This window comes from Mustela putorius, unplaced genomic scaffold (assembly GCF_011764305.1).
Source record: "Mustela putorius furo isolate JIRA1106 unplaced genomic scaffold, ASM1176430v1.1 tig00000585_pilon_pilon_pilon, whole genome shotgun sequence".
Classification (NCBI taxonomy): Eukaryota; Metazoa; Chordata; class Mammalia; order Carnivora; family Mustelidae; genus Mustela; species Mustela putorius.
In genome coordinates this window covers 4,821,642-4,842,184 of record NW_025421424.1, presented here as the reverse complement: position 1 = coordinate 4,842,184, position 20,543 = coordinate 4,821,642, and the positions used below count along the sequence as shown (strand labels likewise).

The 20,543-nt window shown below is 44.6% G+C and overlaps 1 protein-coding gene across 6 annotated transcripts in view; it reads left to right on the top strand.

The window, feature by feature from the left end:
* TTF2 (transcription termination factor 2) overlaps positions 1-20,543 on the top strand; it is a 41,689-nt gene that overhangs the window by 9,800 nt on the left and 11,346 nt on the right. For all 6 annotated transcript variants that reach the window (XR_001176246.2, XR_006607262.1, XR_001176248.2 and 3 more), the window contains exons 4-17: positions 3,942-4,008; positions 5,048-6,013; positions 6,310-6,424; positions 6,766-6,948; positions 8,276-8,400; positions 9,816-9,897; positions 11,568-11,687; positions 12,622-12,772; positions 14,939-15,047; positions 17,633-17,817; positions 18,536-18,689; positions 18,969-19,060; positions 19,880-19,962; positions 20,363-20,499. Coding sequence is in view for 1 of the 6 variants with exons in the window: in XM_004771067.3 (XP_004771124.1) it covers positions 3,942-4,008; positions 5,048-6,013; positions 6,310-6,424; positions 6,766-6,948; positions 8,276-8,400; positions 9,816-9,897; positions 11,568-11,687; positions 12,622-12,772; positions 14,939-15,047; positions 17,633-17,817; positions 18,536-18,689; positions 18,969-19,060; positions 19,880-19,962; positions 20,363-20,499 (2,569 nt within the window). In the remaining 5 variants the exon portion in view is untranslated. The remainder of the gene's footprint in view (positions 1-3,941; positions 4,009-5,047; positions 6,014-6,309; positions 6,425-6,765; positions 6,949-8,275; positions 8,401-9,815; positions 9,898-11,567; positions 11,688-12,621; positions 12,773-14,938; positions 15,048-17,632; positions 17,818-18,535; positions 18,690-18,968; positions 19,061-19,879; positions 19,963-20,362; positions 20,500-20,543) is intronic.

Sequence of the window (20,543 nt, the reverse complement as noted above, 5' to 3'; positions counted from 1 at the left end):
GCTCAGGTCATGAGCTCTGAGTTCTGGGATTGAGCCTGGCATTGAGCCCTGTGGATGGGCCTGCTGTTCAGCGGGGAATCTGCTTCTCCCTCTGCCCCCCCACCCCACTCGTGCACACTCTCACTCTCTCTACTCTCTCTCTCTCAAATAAATTTAAAATTTAAATTGAAAAAATCTATTTTATTTTTAGTATCATTTGAGTCTTTGTCTAGCAGATTCCTTGTGTGGTTGGTTTTTGGGTAAGATTGGGGTGCAGACGATGTAGCCCAGTGATGATTTTCTGGGCAGATGACAGAAATTTGGGTCTAAGCCAGGCCCATGCAGAAGCTCATGAAGTTCCACCCCCACGAAGAGCCCCCTTCATTAAAGCTAGTACATCTTGTAGTGTATTTGTATGGTAGAGTATCATACACTGTGCTGTGTAATGGAAGGAATCCTCATATGTGAAGGCTGTTAGCTCTAAGTGTCACAGTTTTCCCACTTTGCCTTTTGTGTTATAATCTTGCTAACGATGTTTTCACCACATGGAAGTTTAAAACTTTATTTTAATGGCCGTAGGGTAGAGGAGAGCCATGCTCCTTAGTGGTTCCCGCGGGTGGAAGTTTAAAACTTTGATGTGGCCAGAATTGCCAAATCCTTCACCCCTCAGCTGCAGGGCTTTAGGTCCTACTTAGAAAAGGCTTTGGTCTGAACCTTATCTTTACATGTATTAATGCATGTGGTCTTCACAGTGATCATAAGAGGTAGGTACCTTTTTTTTTTTTTTTTTTTGCCATTTTAGAGAATAGGAAACTGGCACAGAGGCTAATCAAATGAATTATCTGAGGATTCAGAGCTAAATGTATTGAGGCTGGGATTCTGACCAATGGGAGAAGACTCTGGGGCCCAAGGGAATCCTGGCCTGACTAAAGTGAACGTGCCTGACAGTGTAAATCTGGGTTGGACAATCAACCTGTAGGAGAAAGGGAGGATATGCCTTCTCGTGGAGCATTGAAGAGGTCTGGTTTCCTCTAGCTGTGTTCATTATTACTGTTTATCGCTTACATCCTGGGAGATAATGAATATACTGCAGAAGTTACATTCTTCTTTGTGGCAGAATCAATATTTGCTTTTTCTGAGCATATATTTCCGTTGCTTTCTTTGTTGATTTGCAATTTAATAAAGATAGTAGACTTTTTATCCTAAAAACAGAGAAGCCCACCCAGATTGGTTTTAATAAAAATACAAGTACAGGCATTTTTAGCACCATGCCTAGAACATAGTAGATGCTTAATTGTTAAATCAGAGATATGTTGTTTTGTCCCTTCTTGGTCTCTTAAGTCCCGCCCTTTTGAAAGTCTGCAGTCACTTGGGCTTTCAAATGGATACGATTTATGAAATGTTCTAGTCAGTGAAGATTTCAAGTACTTGATACACTTAAAATAACAGCAGAAATTTATTCCTGATTCACTTAGATAAGGAGTGGTACTGCCCGATAGTTGCCAGGACTTTATATTGTTATGCATTTGAAGCATCTCGGAAATTTTTTTACACATGTTCAATATAATATCCTATTGCAGTGAGAAAAACTAAAGAGACCAGCAAATTTTTTTCAGAGAATTGTGAGCTTGAACGGGAAAATTGTGAGTTTATACTGGGGGGGCTGGACCTATTTTCTTTTCAGTTTGACTGGAACACTTGTTCATTTGAGGCTTATCTTTGCTTTTATGTCCAGGTGAGGTAATGACATCTGGGGATTTTGAATTGGGACTTGGACTGTCACGATTCATGTTGTATATCATGTGACTAATTTAAGAGGTTAGAAAAAGAGCAAGAGATTAAGCTGAAAGAAGAAAGAAAGGATTAATGTAGGTAAAAATGGAATTTAATGAGTCAGATAACAGCAATAAATAAAATCGAGAAGGTAATTGATCAAGAAAAACCGAGACGGCCCTAGTATACAATATGAGAAATAAGCAGTTACCCTACAGATACATTAAGATTCATTGTGACATTGTTTTTAGTAGCATAATATTGGAAACAACCAAACTGTCTATCAAGAAGGTTCTTAATAAATAAATAATGGAGCTCTAGATAGGGGGAAACTGTGCAGCTGTACGAAAAAAAAATATATATGTGCATACATATTAAATATATATATACACGCATATACACATAAAATATATGCACATATATATGTGTGAACCCTTTATGTGTTCTAGAAAAATCTTGACTACATTGTTAAAAAATGCCGTGTATTTAGTATAATGTATACCAATGCTATCCATTTGTGTGGAAAAGGAAATTATGATTCATATATTTATATTGATCTGAATATATTAAAATCTCTGGAAAGGTAAACAGAAAGCTAATAGGAATGGGTACTTGGAAAGGATGGGAACTGGGAATAGGTTACTGTGAGATGATCCTTTTCATGGCTTTATACTTTCTGGTTGAGTTTGTTGCCTAGTTAAACAGTTAAGTAAAATGATATTTAAAAGCTGCTTCTCTTTGACTGATTATTAAATTTGTTTGAAGACTCATTTTGGGTAAGGAAAAAATCAGCTCACTCTATTTAATTCCACGATACTTAACAGGTACGTACAAAAGGCAAGGCAGAGTTGCGAATAAAGAGATCACATATGACTATAGTCTTCTGGTTGCTGAAAATGTCGGGCAGACAGGCAGATACGAGTAGAATACAACTCAATACAATTTCCCTGGATGAACAGGGAAAGCAATATGGGAAAACCTTGCACAGGAGGTGTGGCTTGAACTGGGCTCTGAGGGACATGTGGGACTTTGAGAACTGGTGATGGGGACGTGGTGGGCAAACAGGGACGAAGAAGACATTCTTTGGATGGAGGGAGAATCACATGCAAGATCTGGCGTGCCAGAGAGCACGTGCATGGTTTCATTTGTGGATGGGGCAGCATAGCCATTTCTGGGGGGGGGTCGTAGGCTGTGTTTGCTGGTATAGGGACAGTCTTGTATTGGAATGTATGAGTACAGTCTTTTTTTTTTAATGGGAAATTGCAAATATATACAAGTAGACAAGATAGACTATTACAACATATGAGCTCCAACAGTTACCAACTCATGCCAGTCTTGTTCTGTGTATTCTCTACCCTCTCTTCCCTGCCATCTCCTGCCATATTTTCAGACAGGTCCCAGATTACATCATTTATTCTGTAGATGTTTCAGTGTATGGCTCTAAGACAGGGATTCTCTCTCTTTTTAACCAGTTGGAGTGCAGATTGCCAGGAGCTTCATAGATGTCATAGTTTATTTTTAATGATTTTCTGTTTATATGTTTAAATCAATAAATAAGGTTCACAGTTGCAATTGATTGATGTGTCTGTGAAGTCTCTGAAGTTCTCTCTCCATTTTTTCCCTCCCTTGTAATATATGTTTCGAAGGAAGGCAGTTGTTTGTCATAGATCATTTCTCACGGTCAAGATCTTACAGGTCATATCCCTGTGGCTGAGCTCTGTGTGTTCCTGTTGTTTGTATTTTCCGTAAATTGGTAATTGAATCTGGGGGTTTGACCTGATCTGGGTTAATTTTTGTTTGTTTTGGTTTGGCTTAGTTTTGTTTTGTTTTACTGTATAGGTCATATCATGGTTTCCCATCAGGGATACCTAATGTCTGGTTCTCTCTCTTTTTCTGATTTTAGCAGCCGCTGCTGATCATGTTTCTATTTTAGTCATTCCTTGCAGAGTGAAAAGGATAAACCTGTGTACATCTTGGTTTCCATGACGCTTCTTTTCTTCCATTTCTTAGTCCTTCTACATACCTCATGCAGTAGAATTTCTAAATGTAAATATAGGAGTAATTGGTTTCAAGTGACCTTTCAAAACCAGCACCAAATAGTTGCAAGATGTTTTTTGGATGAAAAAGTAGTTTGTCTCATTGTGATGGATTTCCACAGCCTTGATTGTTTGTGTTTTATATTTCACTAGATTGTTCTTCCAGTGCGTTAGAAGTAAGGCGGCGGGGAAGCAATGGTGCGGAAGTATCCCGTGGCAGGTAGGAGTTATTCCCGTCTTTCAGCCTGCTCTCCCAAGACTGGTTAATCTGTGATGTCACCGGAAAAGACCTTGAAGTCCAGTATAAACTGGTTGGTCTTCATCATACTGTCTCTGAAAAATAGTTCTTTTCCTTAAGCAACATAGATGCTATTGGGTCTTCTAATTCAAAGGACTTCTTGGTTATAGTGGAGATTTAATCATTTGCCTCTTGTTTCACTTAAATAATCAAGGTCTTAAATGGAGTCACTGTTCTATTTAGGAAAAAATTTGGATTTACTTGATCAATTTCAGCATCTTGTAATAGACTGTATCTCCTTGATGTTGGTATAAATAGCGTGTTATTCGTAAGCTCCTAGACCGTGAGAGATTGACAGATACCCAGAGCATGAGAGGCTCAACGCAGGGGAAGCGGCAAGACTTTCGTTGGTCGAAATGTAGCTCAGACTTGTCATTCTGGCTTCCTATAGTGAAATTGTCCTAAAGCCAAACTCCAAGCATAGGACATTGTATACATTTGAGGATCAGTTCATCTCGAGAGAATAATTTTTTGTGAATGGTATACATTGTGGCTATTGGAACTGCAAAAGCACTTGATTGGGTCAGTGCTTGTCCTTGAGACCCAGGAAAGCAGTGGTCACGGACAGAGAAGGAACCAGGCTTCAAAAGTACTGTTCAGGAACTAATACTTCATGAGTTAGGCATATAGTCCTTTTGAGAGCTAAAAATGGTCCCAGGAATGTTCAGAAATACCGGACTACTGTTTCCATTTCCTCTAGAAAAAAAAGGGGGGGGGCGCCTGGGTGGCTCAGTGGGTTAAGCCGCTGCCTTCGGCTCAGGTCATGAACTCAGGGTCCTGGGATCGAGTCCCGCATCGGGCTCTCTGCTCAGTGGGGAGCCTGCTTCCTCCTCTCTCTCTCTCTGCCTGCCTCTCTGCCTGCTTGTGATCTCTCTCTGTCAAATAAAAAAAAAAAAGGCATTCTAGATACGATGCTTGCATTAATGTTTTATATTAAGGTTATTTTTTTTGTGTCTTTTAGGAGCCTTGTTCCAGAGAACATTCTGTAACCAACAAGTCTCAGCATGCCTCGGAGCCTCTTCATTGTCTTTCCACCCAGCCGAGAAACCCTTTCAAGGTGCTGGACAAGAATCAAGCACCATCTCTCTGGAAGCAGTTCAGCAAAGGCGAATGTGAGGAAAAGGTGGCTGATAAGCCGAAGGAAAAGGGAGATGGGCTCGTGGATCAAAAGAAAGAATGGAAGCCTGAATCCCACTGCTGGATGAAGAAAGATCTCTCTTCTGGCCTGGTGGAGGGAATGAAGAAGCAGCCTATACCTCAAGAGCAGCAGCGAGGGGAGAAGGCGGAGTTTCAGCATGAAGCCAAGGAGAGGGAAGGGATGCACACAAGAAACCTTTCTGAGGTTAAATCCAAGCAGTGTCATGGTGAGGAGCCGAGAAAACCATGTGGGTCTCTTCGGGAGAAGTCACACGTTGAGAGTCATCATGTCCAAAAAACGTCAGAGCCTCTGAGGGAAAAAGGAACCAATCCTTTGCCTGGGATTATTCACAGTCAGAACCCAGTAAGCAAGCCCCAGAAAGAACAACAGGTCAGCAAAGAGCACCCCAAGAGCCAGGAGGTGATAGAAACAAAGGCAAGGGATGGTTCATGCTCTCAGACCACCCGACAGTCGGAGCCTGGGCATGGGCCTGCTCCGGGAGGACCAGCCGCACGGTGTGCACCACTGGCCACGGTCCGCTCCCCAGGACAGAGGCCAGAGGCGGCCTCCAGTTGTGGTGACGGTGAGGAGAATAATGCCGTTTTCACTTCCTCTAAGCCTCCCTTGTTCTTTGACTCGACTCCGGACTCACAGAAGGAGGAGAGCCTCCCGTTCCCTGGTCAGAGTGTGCAAACAAAAACATCTGCCTCAGGTGTTTCCAGGAAGGCAGAGTCTTCAGATCCAGCAGCCCAACGTGTGTACCTCACAACACAACTGAAGCAAAAGAAGGTAATTACTCCTGACCCACCGTGTCCATTGTGTTTAAGGTCTGAGCAGTGGTTGGTGGGGGCTACAGGCAAGTCAACTGTGTCAGTGTGGGAAAGGTTTTGTAGGTGGATAGTTAGGTTCTGTCTTTTCCTGGGTTTATATTTGTAGATTTAAAAAAACAAAACAAAACCCAGGTTTTCACACATATACTCAAAGGACCCTAATTGCAGTGTTTTCACATTTTAGATTACTTTATTCTGAAACTACCTTTCTAACAACTTGAGACAAGAGATCATCTTACAGGATCTGTTTTTCAGAGCACACTGAAGTCAGTGAACATCCAGGCTCTTCCAGACAAGGGTCAGAAGTTGCTCAAGCAAATTCAGGAGTTAGAGGAAGCCCTTGGTGCTCTTGCCCTCTCCCCAGAGCCAGGTAAAATGGGTTACACCCCAGAACTCGGGGTCTGCAGGAACTTTAAATGACACATTTGACAAGGCCTTTAAGTAAAGAATCTGTTGCTCCATTTACCTGTCCCATTTGATTATCTACTTCTGAGCTTTTCAAAATGACCCCTGTGATTTATGAAAGCTTCCTTCATTTCCTGTGGACTCAGCTCTTTTCTATCGTTTAAGAACTTTTCAGTGCTGTGCCCTTGAGGTCTTCCCCAGCTTATAGGAGTGGTAGTGATCCCACCCCCTCTTGACCTCCGCTCCCACATACAGTTCCTTTGCTTTCCTGAATTATAGCCTGTTCTTTCCTTGATTTTTGAGCAGACACCAATGAGAAGAGTAACACTCCAGTGCCGCAACAGAGAAACTTCAGCAAATCTACCACTGAGTCCCTTCCCTGGGTGCCTCCCCAGCCCCTGCAGGGTCAGGGTCTCGAGCCTCTGGGTTCTCAAGGATGGAAGGCTGCCTGCCCAGCAGGTGCTGGGGGATCCAGTCATGGCTATGGAGGTAAGATCCAAGGGCCTGGGCCCAGTGTGAATGGCTACTCCTACAAATTTAATGCTGCCTAGGAGAGGTCTCTGTGCCTGTATGAAGGGAGCAGCCCTTCTGGAGGTTTAAGTTGCCCGCGTGATACAGATTGTGTTGCTTAGCTGAGCTTGTACAATGTTGAGATTTCTGTGCCTGCTGTGTTCACTGACTTTGGTCACGAGCCGTAATCAGTTAACCCGGGGGCTGGCATGTGGGAATCCTCTCGTAAATGTTTTGTGAATGAAAACTCAGACTTACTCCACAGTGAGGTAGGCACACCAGTGGGCACATTTGCACCCTGTGTATAAAGGCCGAGCGGAGAAGCAGCAGAAGTTAACCTGATGACCAAAGACCCACCAAGAGCAGTGATACCCTATTTAAATGAGTTTCTGTCCTGAACTTACCAGAAAACTATGGCTCAGAAGTAACTAGGTCGTATGTCTTAGGATGGGTTGGTTTGCTGATGAGGAGACAGTACCCAAGCTCGCTGGTCTGTTTGGTTGTCAGTGACTGGAAAAGCTAAGGCTAGTTCTCTCCCAGCTGAAGGCCCTAGCGATCTAGAAGGGGAAAGGGAAGGAAGCAAGGAAACAGAAAAGGGAAGGAAAGGGAGAAAGTGGAAGAGTGATAGTTAACAGGGGTAAGAAATAGACTAGGAGCTGGATACAACTGAGGGTGGCCTAAAAAACAGAAAATGCGCTTGTTTCGGGGCACTTGGCGGCTGAGTCAGTTGAGTGTCGGACTCTTGAGCGTCAGGTTCGTGAGATCGAACCCTGCATTGGGCTCTGCAGGGAGTCTGCTGGTCTCTGTCTCTGTCTCTCTGGGGGTGGGCCGTCCCTACTTTGCATGCTCACATGTGCACGCTCGTTCTCAAAATCCTGGCACGGCGCAGTCAGCGTGTGACGTGCACATCAGGGGGTGTCCCTCTGTCTCCCTAAAAGTCCACAGACTTCCACTAGCCCAGCCTTCCCTATTGCTGGCTTCCCTTCTTTACATCCAGCCCCAAGGAGCTTTTCTTCCTAAAATAATGGTGGCGTTACCTTTTCCTCTGCCACCTCTTCAAAACTGGAGGGGGAAGAAAAAGCCCACCAAAAATACTCCAAGCTCTCTTTTTCATCTGTTTTCTGTTATTTTGCTCTTGATTTTTTGGAAGTGTGTGGTTAAACAAATGGAAAATGGGGTTGTGGAGCCTGTGAGAAAGGAAAATCTGGGAGTGAGAATTTGTAGTTTGTGCAGATCGGTTACCTGGCGAATCGTGAGTTGCGAGATTGCGGCCCTTGTGACACCTTTCCATACCACCTGTCTGCAGGCCCTGCACAGGATGGCCCTCATGCTACGTGGAGAATCATCAGTAAAGCCATCGATGAGCTGCACGCGTCACTGGAGTCGCGGCCAGGAGAGACAGCCATGGCAGAGGACCCAGCCGGGCTGAAGGTGAGCTGGGGGAGACTCGAGGCACATCATGTCCTTCCTCCAAGAGTGTCCCTGCACCATGGATAGGGAGACCCTGGGGGCTGCCTGGTAGAGCACCCTCCTGATGGATCATTTCCTACACGTAATGCTTTCATGGCTTCCCTTGGAGTGTTTTCTCCTTTTGTTTAGCACTGAGAAAAAAAAGAACCACACCCACTTTTTTTTTTTCTTAAAACCATAAGGTTCTGTAGGTCAGTAGCAATAGAAGACCCATTTATTGAGCTTCAGGGGTGCTACAAGGATGCAGAGGATTTGCTGCTCTTAACTGGTTGAGGGGGGGAGTGCATCTACAACATCCGTGAAACAGAAAAGGACACAGGAACATAGGTAAAGTGTGCCCTGTACTGGACACAGACAGTGTACTGAATAAGAGAGAAGTCTCTGTAGGTCAAGCATTCTTTGTCGCCTGCCTGCCCTGTGCTTTGACAGAGCTGCAAGCCCAAAGGAAGCAGAGAGGGTAGAAGCCAAACACTCTGGGTAGAGAGAAGGTCCCGGGAGCAGGACCAGCAACTGAAGGTGGGGAGCAGGTGACGTCCTTGAGTGGGGGTCTCCCTGGCAGTGTGGTGTGGCACAGGGAAGCAGCTCAGAGAGACTTGCTCCAGAGATGGGACGAAATCTCTAGAATCTCAAGCCAGGTAGTTTCCTGAAGGTGGTTTTTGTCACAGAGTGCAAGATGAACTGGAGTTAAGAAAAGACTGGAAGGGGGTGTTCGCCAAAAGGCTATTAAAATTTACAACTCATGGTGCGAGGGGAACCTTGCCTGCAGAGAGGAGAGTCACCTTTTTTTTTTTTTTTAAGATTCTATTTATTTATTTGACAGAGATCACAAATAGGCAGTGAGGCAGGCAGAGAGAGGGTGGGGGAGGCAGGCTCCTTGCTGAGCAGAGAGCCCGATGCGGGGCTTGATCCCAAGACCCTGGGATCATGACCTGAGCCAAAGGCAAAGGCTTTAACCCACTGAGCCACCCAAGCGCCCCAGGAGAGTCATATTTTAAGAGAGAAAATGAGGAAGAACCATCAGAATGGCTTCATCAGTGAAAGGAAGGTGGCCGGTCAGAGGTCTTGATTACAAGCAGTAGAAACTGCCTGGCTGATTAAAGCAGACAGAGGGAGACTCACTTGAGGGGGTTGGGGATGCTCTTGATAGACATGCTGGCCAGTAGGGGCAAGTCTGTCCTGGGCAGCCCAGGACATTCGGCCACTGGAGGTGAGAGGTGGAGTCAGGGACCTCCAAGATGCTGTGGGCAGCCCATGACAGCCGGATTATTGGTAGGATCGCTTACAGAAAAGAAGAGAGGAGAGCATGGAGTCAGTGGAGTCGGGATCCAGCCCCTCCTGAGGAATTTATACTCAGCTTTTGGTTCTTCCTTTGTCAGGTCCCTTTGCTACCACACCAGAAGCAGGCATTGGCCTGGTTGTCATGGCGGGAAAGTCAGAAGCCACACGGAGGAATTCTGGGTGAGTCTGGTGTTATGCTAAGAGCAACAGGTGTATGGTATGGTTTCATTTGATCCTTTCGACAACTCTGGGGTGGGTGCTATGCTGCCCCCCTTTTACAGGTGAAGAAACTGAGGTGCAGGATGGTAAAGCAATGTGGTCAAGAGTACGCAGCTGGAGGATCAGGCAGGTCGTGGCTGCAGGTGGTAGAAGCTGACGTGGCTAACTAAGCAGAGGGAGAATTCATTCTCTGGTGGCACAGAGAGTTTCGAGGACGTGTGGGGAGGCAGGCTGGAGACCAGATGTCTAGGAGCATGGCCAAAGCCAAGTACAAACTGAGTGTCTTGTGGGAACTCTCATGGCTGCTTTGCTCTGTTAGACTCTAAAGGAAAGCATTGCCACCCCAAAGTCAAAGACTCCTGTCTCCACCCCTTCCTGCAGAAAGGGATTCACAGGAGCCTCTTTTCTCAAGTTGCTTGCATCTAAATTGAGCTCTTGTGGGAGTACGTGTGTTCTCCCGAGGCAAGGCACACTGCCAAGGACTTAGGTGCAGGGAACCCTCAAAAGCAAGTTTTCCATGCTCTGCTTTGGAGACTCATCAAACTAAAAATTTCTAGGGTGCTCAGCTTCTATAAAATATGACAGGTGGCCACAGTGGCTAGGAAGTAAGTGGCTGTGACAGGGCTCCTCAGGACCACGTCCAGGGTCAATGATTTGGAAGGGGGAGGCACAGCATATAGTCATATGCATGGCTAGGATTTCTTGCAAAATAAAAAAGTAAAATTATTTTGATGTGCTATGACTTGAAATCTGCAAAGGGAAAACCATGGGGCAAAGTTCAGGGAACACCAGGTGGAAGCTTCCAGAGGCCTTTCCCAGTGAAGTCACACAGGGTGATGACATGCATAAGATATTGCCAAGCATGGGAGTTTGGGCCGCAGGTGTTTGCTGGGAGCTGGTCACACCGGTAACTTCAGGCCTGGTCCGTCCTGAAATGCCAGGCTTCCCGAAGGAAAACAGGTGTTCGGCATAAACCACAGTGTTTGTGCACGGAGTGTAGGCACAGTGAGCTGCCCTAAGAAGTTCTGGGAGTGGTGGGAACCCTGCTTGCATTGGAGTTCGAAGCCGGAATGTGACCCAGAACCCTTGCTGGGACATTTTAAACTGTTACAGTGAGGGTGAGAATATTTTTTAGGGTATAAATAGCAAATTCAAAGAGAGAGGTTCAGTGATGGGCACAATGACAGTGTCTGAGGAATGTTAGTTTATGCTCCTCTTTGATGAGTAAGTTAAGGGAATGGAGGACTGTTTTGAATTAACTCCATCTGCCGGATCTTTCTGATTTGTGGAGTGAAGAAAGACGGGGCAGTGTCAGCCGACTGAAACAGCCAGCCAGTGAATGTGGTAGGTAAGTAACACTACAACGCACACAGGAGTGAGGTCTAAATAATAAACTTTGAGTTTTGCAAAGGTCATGGTAAATGTCTTTGATTTTGATAATGAGAAAGAGGGGCGAGGGTTCCTCCTTGTTCCCAAGGTCAAGGATTTGTTAGGGTCAGAAATAATAGTGCCTGAACCAGCAGCGGCTGCTCATCAAGGACTCAGGTCTTCCAGTTGGTTTCTTCTGTGGAAGTGGATGGGATTCTTTGCTCTAAGTGATAAACTCTCTGACTTCAGTTTTGTTTTTCCAGCGGATGATATGGGATTAGGAAAAACCCTGACGATGATTGCACTCATCCTGTCCCAGAAGAATCAAGAGAAGAACAAAGAAGAGGACAAAAACACAGCCTTGACTTGGCTTTCCAGAGATGGTATACAAATGTCTTCATAGCTTCTTCTTTCCTAACTTGTCTGAGCCAGCAGTGAGTGTGGGCGTGTTTTAGCTGTGAAAGAATACTTTTGGTCCTGTGTCATTAATCGATCAGAAAACCAGTGTTAGACTCTGTCCTCTGGCATCATTTCTGAGGCTGAATCTGCTCGTTACCAGTGATCATTTCCTCTTTTGCCATAAATATAACCTGACCTGTGATTTGAAAAAAGTGTATAGAGAAAGCCAAGCCTCTGGAATGGCTCCGATGATGATTCTTGTTAACATTAAGGACACAGGTACAGGACCGGGTCAAATGAGTTAATACATAATTTTTTAAAGGAAGGTCCGTCACAACCTCTGATTTTAGCAGAAACTGTTCCCAAGTTTTCTGAAATTCCGTAAGTTTCCCAATTCTAGGCAATTTCTGTCTCACCACAGCTGCTGCTGTTAAGATAAAATTACTGTCTGAGTACTTTCAAGGTCCTATGTGTAACATGTCAGCAACCCCACATCACACATGGCCTGTCCTAGGGGTTTTGTACTTGTGTTATAGCATGGATGTAATTAAGTTATGCTTTCCAGAAAAAAGTAATAATAGCCCCTGTAACGCATCAACTCAGGACAAGGTAGGAAAAGATCCCACTTCTACCTCTTAACCACCGTGGAAGCACATTGGGTTTTTTAGACCGAGGCTACGGACCACACCCTTTCCTCTCCCTCTAGCTACTCTCTGTCTAACCTTTGTACAAGGGAAAATAAAGAAGCAGTTTGAGTCATTTTCCATTCTATTCTGCGCTGTGTGTGGAAATAAGAGCACCAGTCTGTTAAAAATACTGATTGAAGGAATAAAAGTCAAGAGGAAGAGGAGGTACCCTGAAGGAGTTTAAGACTATTTAGTGAGAGCAATGAGGTGTTGATTTCTTTTTCCCCTCAAGACTCCTGTGAGTTCACTTCCCGTGGAACGCTGATCATCTGTCCTGCCTCCCTGATCCATCACTGGAAAAATGAGGTGATGAAACGTGTGAGCAACAACATGCTAAGAGTCTGTCTCTATCACGGGCCCAATCGGGATCAACGTGCGAAAGTGTAAGTGCAGAAAAACGGCAGTGGGCACGAGCCCTCAGCCTCTTGGCTTGAGCAGCCCTATTGCCTTCCTGTTCCCCCCAAGCTCTCAGATAGTCAGGACTCATGGTTCTTGTGAAGAACCGAAGGCACTGTCACCACCCAGCATCTGTCACCTGTGCTACGAGATGCATCTTTGAAGAGAATGGTGTTCTTTTGTTCTTGTCACCATCCTCAGCAAGAGTAGCTGTGCGAGGTAGCCTGAGCTGCTGAGCTCTCGGCCAGCAAGCCCTGGAACAGGGGTCTGCCACAGTTACTGCATTCTTGTGGAATTTCTGATTCCAAATTCATATTCTTTTTCCATTCATGTGAGTGCAACCAGCCCAGTCTTACAGAGCATCTTGGTAGAATATTAATGATTAGTTGGTGTAGACTGGCTGTGTTTTTCATATAGAAATCATCTTAGGAAGTTTTAGATTGAAGAGTTTAGAATTAGGCCCAACTGAACTCCTCAAGGAGGAGGATTGGGAAGGAGGAAGGAAAATGTTTCCCCAGATGGTGATTTTAGTCCTAGTCTTTGCCTTTTGGCTTTAAAGGATTTTTTTGTTTTTTAAGGTGTTTTTTTTTTTTAAATTTTAAATTTAAAATTTTTAAAAAATATATAATGTATTTTTATCCCCAGGGGTACAGGTCTGTGAATCGCCAGGTTTACACGCTTCACAGCACTGACCATAGCACATACCCTCCCCAATGTCAATAACCCCACCCCTCCTTAAGGTTTCATTTTTAAGTAATCTGTACACCCAATGTAGGGCTCGAACTTCAGCCCCAAGAACATCAACCCCAAGACCAAGAATCACATGTTTCACCAACTGAGCCAGCCAGGAACCCCTAAAGGAATTGTTTTTTGTTCTTAATTGTAATATGATGGTCTGGGTTGAATACTTGTTGATCTAATCAAGAACGGAGTTGTTTCTGCTTCTAAATAATCTCCCCAGCCTGTCCTAGCAGATTATTTTATCTCCTAAAGAACAGAGTGGTAGTCTTTTAGAGGTGAGTTGCAAAAGCTGGGGCCTTAGGTCTTACACCCACTCTCACGAGTGAGGGTCAGTCTAGCAGACAGAAGGTGTCAGGGCATCAATGATAGGCCTGTGTCCCTTCTCCAGCAGAGTACTGTCAGTGGCTGGCCTTTGTTCTAGATAGTTTTTTTTTTAAAGATTTTACTTATTTATTTGAGAGAGAGAGAATGAGCAGGGTGGAGTGACAGAAGGAGGGGGGGGCTGACTCCCTGCCAAGGAGGGAGCTCGATGCAGAACTCAATCCCAGGACCCTGGGATCCTGACCTGAGCCCAAGGCAGATGCGTAACCGACTGAGCCACCCAGACGGCGCTGTAATAGATAGTTGTTAAAAATAAATTGTACCTTACTTGATTTGCACTTTAGTCATACGTCATTTGTATTCAGAATGTACTAGTTGACTGATTGGAGTCATTCTTAATTTTTCTTCTCTCTGTTATGCTAAGCCAGCGTGTAAACAGTGCTCCCTCTGAATTAGGCAGATCATTTTTATCAAAGTATTTATGGACATTCTCCCAGGTGCACAGTATTAAGTTTCATTGGAAAGAAGGTTGTGCCTTTTGATAAGAATCTTTACATGTAAAGAGCATAGGCAAGGTAAACTCAAAGCTTACAGCATGTGTTTTTTTACCCAAATGTCAAGGCTGGATTAATGGGTTTTCAGAAATCCGTTATAGGATGATAAGGCAAAAAAGATCAGATCTAGATGAACAGTGCTTTGAGGGTTTCTTACTTCCTTGGGCCTTCAGCACCGATCTAGCTCAAAGCATTACTAAATGTTAATTCCTAACCCTACCCTACTCCTGTTGTTGCCAGATCCTAACCAGCTTTATATGACTCCAGCTAGAGATTTTTCTTTCTGACTCATGTGATGGGAATAGGTAGGCCATTTAGCTATAGTAAACAGACTATTAAAATGATCAGAGATAAAACATAAGGCAATGAGTAAAATTTACCTCTCTTGAACCATGTATATGTGGATTAAGGACATGAATTGATGAATTCTGCCGATGTGCCTCCAGCCGTGGGCATTTTCATAAAGGGATCCTCTCCACCTCTCCTGTCAGTCATAGAGGGATTGTTTACCTTTTGCTTTGTGTCCTATCTGTGCAGCCTCTCTACATACGACATCGTGATCACTACCTATAGCCTTCTGGCCAAGGAGATTCCTACACAGAAAGAAGAGGGAGTGACCCCCAGTGCAAACCCTAGTGTGGGGAAGGTGAGTCTGGGAGCCACACCTCATAATTTTTTTTTTTAAGATTTTATTTATTTGACAGAGAGAGAGAGAGAGAGATCGCAAATAGGCAGAAAGGCAGACAGAGAGAGGGGGGAGGAAGCAGTCTCCCTGCAAAGCAGAGAGCCCGACGCGGGGCTCGATCCCAGGACTCTGGGATCATAACCTGAGCTGAAGGCAGAGGAGCCACCCAGGCACCCCTAATTTTTTTTTTTAATAAGATTTTATTTATTCACTTGAGAGCGAGCGAGCACAAGCAAGGGGAGCAGAGGGAGAGGGAGAAACAGGCTCCCCGCTGAGCAAGGAGCCCAACATGGAGCTCAATCCCAGGACCCCGAGTTCATAACTCAAGCCGAAGGCAGATGCTTAACCGACTGAGCCACTCAGGCACCCCCCATACCTCATAGTTTAACTAGTGTCTTTCCGCAGCATCACAGACAGCAAAGGTACCTTCCTATGAGGTCAGGAGTGGCCTAAACAATCCATCTATGGAAGGGGAAAGTTCTTTTCTCTCTTCCTTTTTTTTTATACTAGACATCACTTGACTGTGGGAGCCCCACCTGTTGTACTGTTTATCTTAGAATCTTCTGGGGTATACTCGTAGGATATTTTTTATATTTACTGTGAAGACTAGTATTTTATTTTTTTTTTAAAGATTTTATTTATTTATTTGACAGATCACAAGGAGGCAGAAGAGGCAGGTACAGAAAGAGGAGGGAAGCAGGCTCCCTGCCGAGCAGACAGCCCGATGTGGGGCTCGATCTCAGGACCCCGGGATCATGACCTGAGCCAAAGGTGGAGGCTTAACCCACTGAGCCACCCAGGCCCCCCAAAGACCAGTATTTTAGGACGAGTATTTTTGTATTAAGCGGTAATTGCCTGCCTCTCTTCTGCCTCCCAGGGAAAGAGGTTGCAAACGGTAAGGCCACAAAGGGGCCTGAGGCTAAATGATAACCGGGCCAAAACCCTGATTGTCTGATTGTTCCCAAGGACGCCCAGGGTCCTCTCAGTTACTCAGCATGGAGGCTTTTTTGCATAGTTACTATGGGGCGTTTTTCTCCTGAAAATACAGCACTGTTCCCAGAACAAATCTTTTAGACGTTCTTATTTTTTGTCTGATCTCCATATTTGCGGAAGTCTCTAGAATGCTTCTTCAGCACAGCAACTCTGACTTCTGGTTGATAATGAACTATTCCCATCCCTTAGTGGTTCCTCACGGCTTTCAGGATAAGACCCTAGTTCCTGTACATGATGTATGAGGCTTTTGATGACCTTGCCCTGCTTGGGCGTCCCTCATCTCCTACGGCCCAGCCCTCCCTGCAGCCTCGCATGCTCAGTACCCCGGGATGTGTGTCTGCCCTGCTCTGTCATGGCTTCGGTGCCTTTTCCTTCTCTCTGAGTGGAATGCTTTGCCTCCATGCCTTTTCCAGGTTAATTTGGTTTGTTTTTTTCACCTTCAAGAATCCTTTAATCCTTTGTTTAAATGCCTCTCAGCACCTTGAGCTTATTTATGTCCTCGCCCTCCACACATTCAGCTGATACTGAGTATCCGCTATGAGCCAGCTGCTGTTTCAGGTGTTAGGGGTACGGCAGTGACCCACGCTGACGAGAGTCCTCCAGGATCTACTGGGTTATCCAGTGGGACTTCGTACAGAAACATCGCCTGTGATTAATCTTTCTGCTTGTGTTTCTTCCCGCTCCATTGTGAACTCGTTAAGGCTAGGAACCATCCTTTATGGCTGATTTCATACCCTACGTTATAAAGTAGACTTGGCAGTGAATTTTTTTATAGTGACTTTTTTGTCAGTTTAGTAAATATTTTATTCAAATGGGTGAATTTCCAGGCTCGACCCCTAGTGCAGTCCTGACCCACAGCTGTTGCTCACTTTGGAGTTATAACTTGAAAACTCAAGTTAAAAGATTTTTACTCTTAAGTATTTTTTTTTTAAAGATTTTATTTACTTATTTGACAGAGATCACAAGTAGGCAGAGAGGCAGACAGAGAGAGAGAGAGGGAAGCAGGCCCCCTGCTGAGCAGAGAGCCCGATGCGGGGCTCGATTCCAGGACCCTAAGATCATGAGCCCAGCTGAGCCGAAGGCAGAGGCTTACCCCACTGGGCCACCCAGGAGCCCCAGGCATCTTATTTTAAATTAAAGATTTGTTTATTTGAAAGAGAGAGGGAGAAAGAGAGTGAGCACAAGGGGCAGACAGAGAAAGAGAATTTCAAGCAGACTCCTGATGTGGGGCTCAATTTTATAACCCTGAGATCACAACCTGAGCCGAAACCAAGAGTTGAAGGCTTAACTGACTGTGCCACCCAGGTACCCCTACTCTCAAGCATCTTAAACTCAAGGATTGGAGCCCTTGGGTCAACTTGTTTATTTCTACCCACTGAGAGTCTCCACTTTTGGTTTCTTCAGCTTAATTCTCATTTCAGTATACCCAATCTGAGCCCTCAAACTGGATGGCGAGAGTGAACCCTCACTACTCGTTCATTGTTCCCCCTCCTCTCCTTGAAGACATGTACATTTTTCCATACTGTTGATGATGTCACTTGGGTTTCTTCCAGGATACTGCAAAAACACCTTTGCTTCGAATAGTCTGGGCTCGAATCATACTAGATGAAGCTCACTGTGTGAAGAATCCACGAGTTCAGACTTCCATGGCTGTGTGCAGGCTCCAGGCCCGGGCCCGTTGGGCTGTCACTGGAACCCCCATTCAGAACACCTTGTTGGACATGTATTCACTGCTGAAGTGAGTAAAACTCCTCGGGATTATGTAAATGCGAACCAGTCAGTTAACCCTTGGTCATTATTGCATATCTCACAATAATGCTCCAGAACATGCCAGATTATCTCACGTAGGGGATGGCAAGCTTCTCGACCTTTAAAGGGCAAATGAATTCATATTATGAGAAGATAATCAGCTGATGGCCTGGCAGATGCAGGACTAAGATTCTATCCAGGCCCTATATATGGAAAAATATAGGATGGATTAAAAGGAAACAGAAGCCCTCTTTCTTCAGACCAGTGATTGTTTTGGGCTTTTTCTGTTGTAAAATGTATGGCCTAGGGTCAGGCCTGCTATTTATTCGAAGCAAACCGAAAAGAATGCTGATTTTAAAGCCCTTGCTTTTATTCAAGTCAGCCCATAAGAGAATACGGAATTTCTTTGCTGGCCTTTGAAGCTTTAGGAATAAATTCCAGCTATTGGTTGTATGTCCTTTTGTGATGATACAGATATAGGAAAATTCACATTTTATAATGTGGTTTTGTTATCAACTTAGATTCTTTTGCTGTGTCTTGCAGAGCTTTAGTATGAAATTCACTATTAAAAAATGATTGGATGACAGATATAACAGAAAATTGGATTTGTTTCTCATCTTGTGTGTTTCCTTGGACCCTTATTTACTTCTTAAACCATTCGCTAATTCTTTTTTCCTACTGTCCCTCTTATTCCTTAACAAAAAAAGATTTCTCCGTTGTTCTCCATTCGATGATTTCCGACTGTGGAAGAGCCAGGTTGACAATGGTTCAAAGAAAGGAGGAGAACGGTTAAGTATTTTAACCAAGAGCCTTTTGCTGAGGAGAACAAAAGACCAGCTGGACTCCACTGGCCAGCCCTTGGTAATCTCGTTTGTCCCTGTCCCTGGGGAAGGCCAGGGAAGGAGGCTGCCCTGTCCTTGCCTTGGCTTGAACAGCCATCTGCTTTGCTCCGGAGCCTCTGAGTGTCCCGTCTCTCTGTGAGGGGGCCTCAGTGGTCATGTATCATAGTCATCCTGTTTTTAGGGCAGGTGAGAGAGCTACCTAGGGCTTGACTAGGTTTCCAGGGTCCGCCATGGGGAATGTACTCTGTAATGCCCAGGTCATTTGTTGGACTTCTGTAGCTGAATTCTTCTCCTCCAGGTGATGCTGCCCCAACGTAAATTTCAAGTGCACCGTTTAAAGCTTTCTGAAGATGAAGAGAATGTTTACAGTGTCCTTTTGGCAAGATCAAGGTGTGTGCATAGAGGAAGTACCTCACATTTATTGTTGTGTGATTCCTGTCCTTGCTTGGGTGTGAGTTAAGGGTCCACTTTCTTCAGACTGCATTTATAGTGTTGTTGATGACTTGGATGTCTACCTTCCTTTTTCTGTTTGTTTTGGTTTTAAATCTCCCTTTCTCTCCCTTCACCTGTTCCCTGGCTTACCTTTGTCTTGTATACACACTGAACCTGTTCTTCATCGGCTTCCTTGCGTAGAAGCCAAACAGTGTGGTCTCTCTACACCAGGTGTGTCTGGTTCTGTGGGGCTATTTTGGGAAAGAACATCTCTTTGACCTTCAACCTGTTACTCAGCATCTCATTGGAACTTAAAAACAACAAACTGCTCTGTAATCCTTCTTGTCATGTGTTCTTTGTACTTTCTCTAAACCTCTTATCCTTCCCCAAATTCCAGATTTACCCTTTCCTGCTTGATGCCTTTCATTTCCAATGTGAATTTTATTTTCTCCTTGTATACCTGATGTAATATTATTGTATTTATTGATAAATATAAACCAATACTAATTAATATTAACATTATAATATGTTATAAATTAATAACTATCATCAGACATAATATTTATAATATTAATGTGTTTATTGACACTTATTTTTAAAAATGATTTGGCTTTTAAAATAATTAATTTTAATTACCTTTGCCAGTTCTTGCCACGAGCCTGACTTTATTTAACAAGTCTTAGTCAAGATCCTGCTTCGGTTAAGCAGTGACCACTAGTAAACCTCTTTGGTCTTAGCAAACATTCCATGTGCATTTTTTCTTTCGATCTGAGGCAGGTCAGCTCTGCGATCCTATCTAAGAGGGCAGGAAGGTGGGGGCAGCCAGTCTGGAAGAAGCCCTGATAATCCATTCAGTAAAGGTAAGCGGTGGGACACTCATAAGTACACACAGGTAACAGAGATGTGGATTTAGATCTGGTAAAAATCACGGCTGCGGGACATTATGAATGCCTGGTATCAGAGACTTGACCTTAGCTAGAAACTCAGACCAAAGCTAAATAAGCCGATCTGCTATCGCCAGACCTGCTGATCTAACTTTTCTAAAATTACTCTTGAAATCCACGTGATTATAATGCACCTAGGTCCATAAAGAAAACCAGTATTTTGTGTGGCTTCCTTGGTAGAGAGGTCAGTTATAGCTCTGTTACTGAATCGCAGATCAGAGAAGTTCAAAACAGCCTCCTTCAGTTTGTGATTCTTCCCTGCTTTTCCGTTGTAAACCCTGTCCTGTTCCATGTGCTTTGTGTCCCTTCTTGGAAGTGGCCCAGGAGTTTGCATCCACTGGGCCTGGGCCCCAGGTGGCGGCAAGCTTGCCAAGATCCAGCACCCCCCATGTACTGTTGACCCAGTTGCTGAGACTTCGCCAGTGTTGCTGTCACCTGTCTCTGCTGAAGTCGGTAAGAAGAGCTCTTCATGTGCTCCCCTCCGCAGCGGCTGCCAG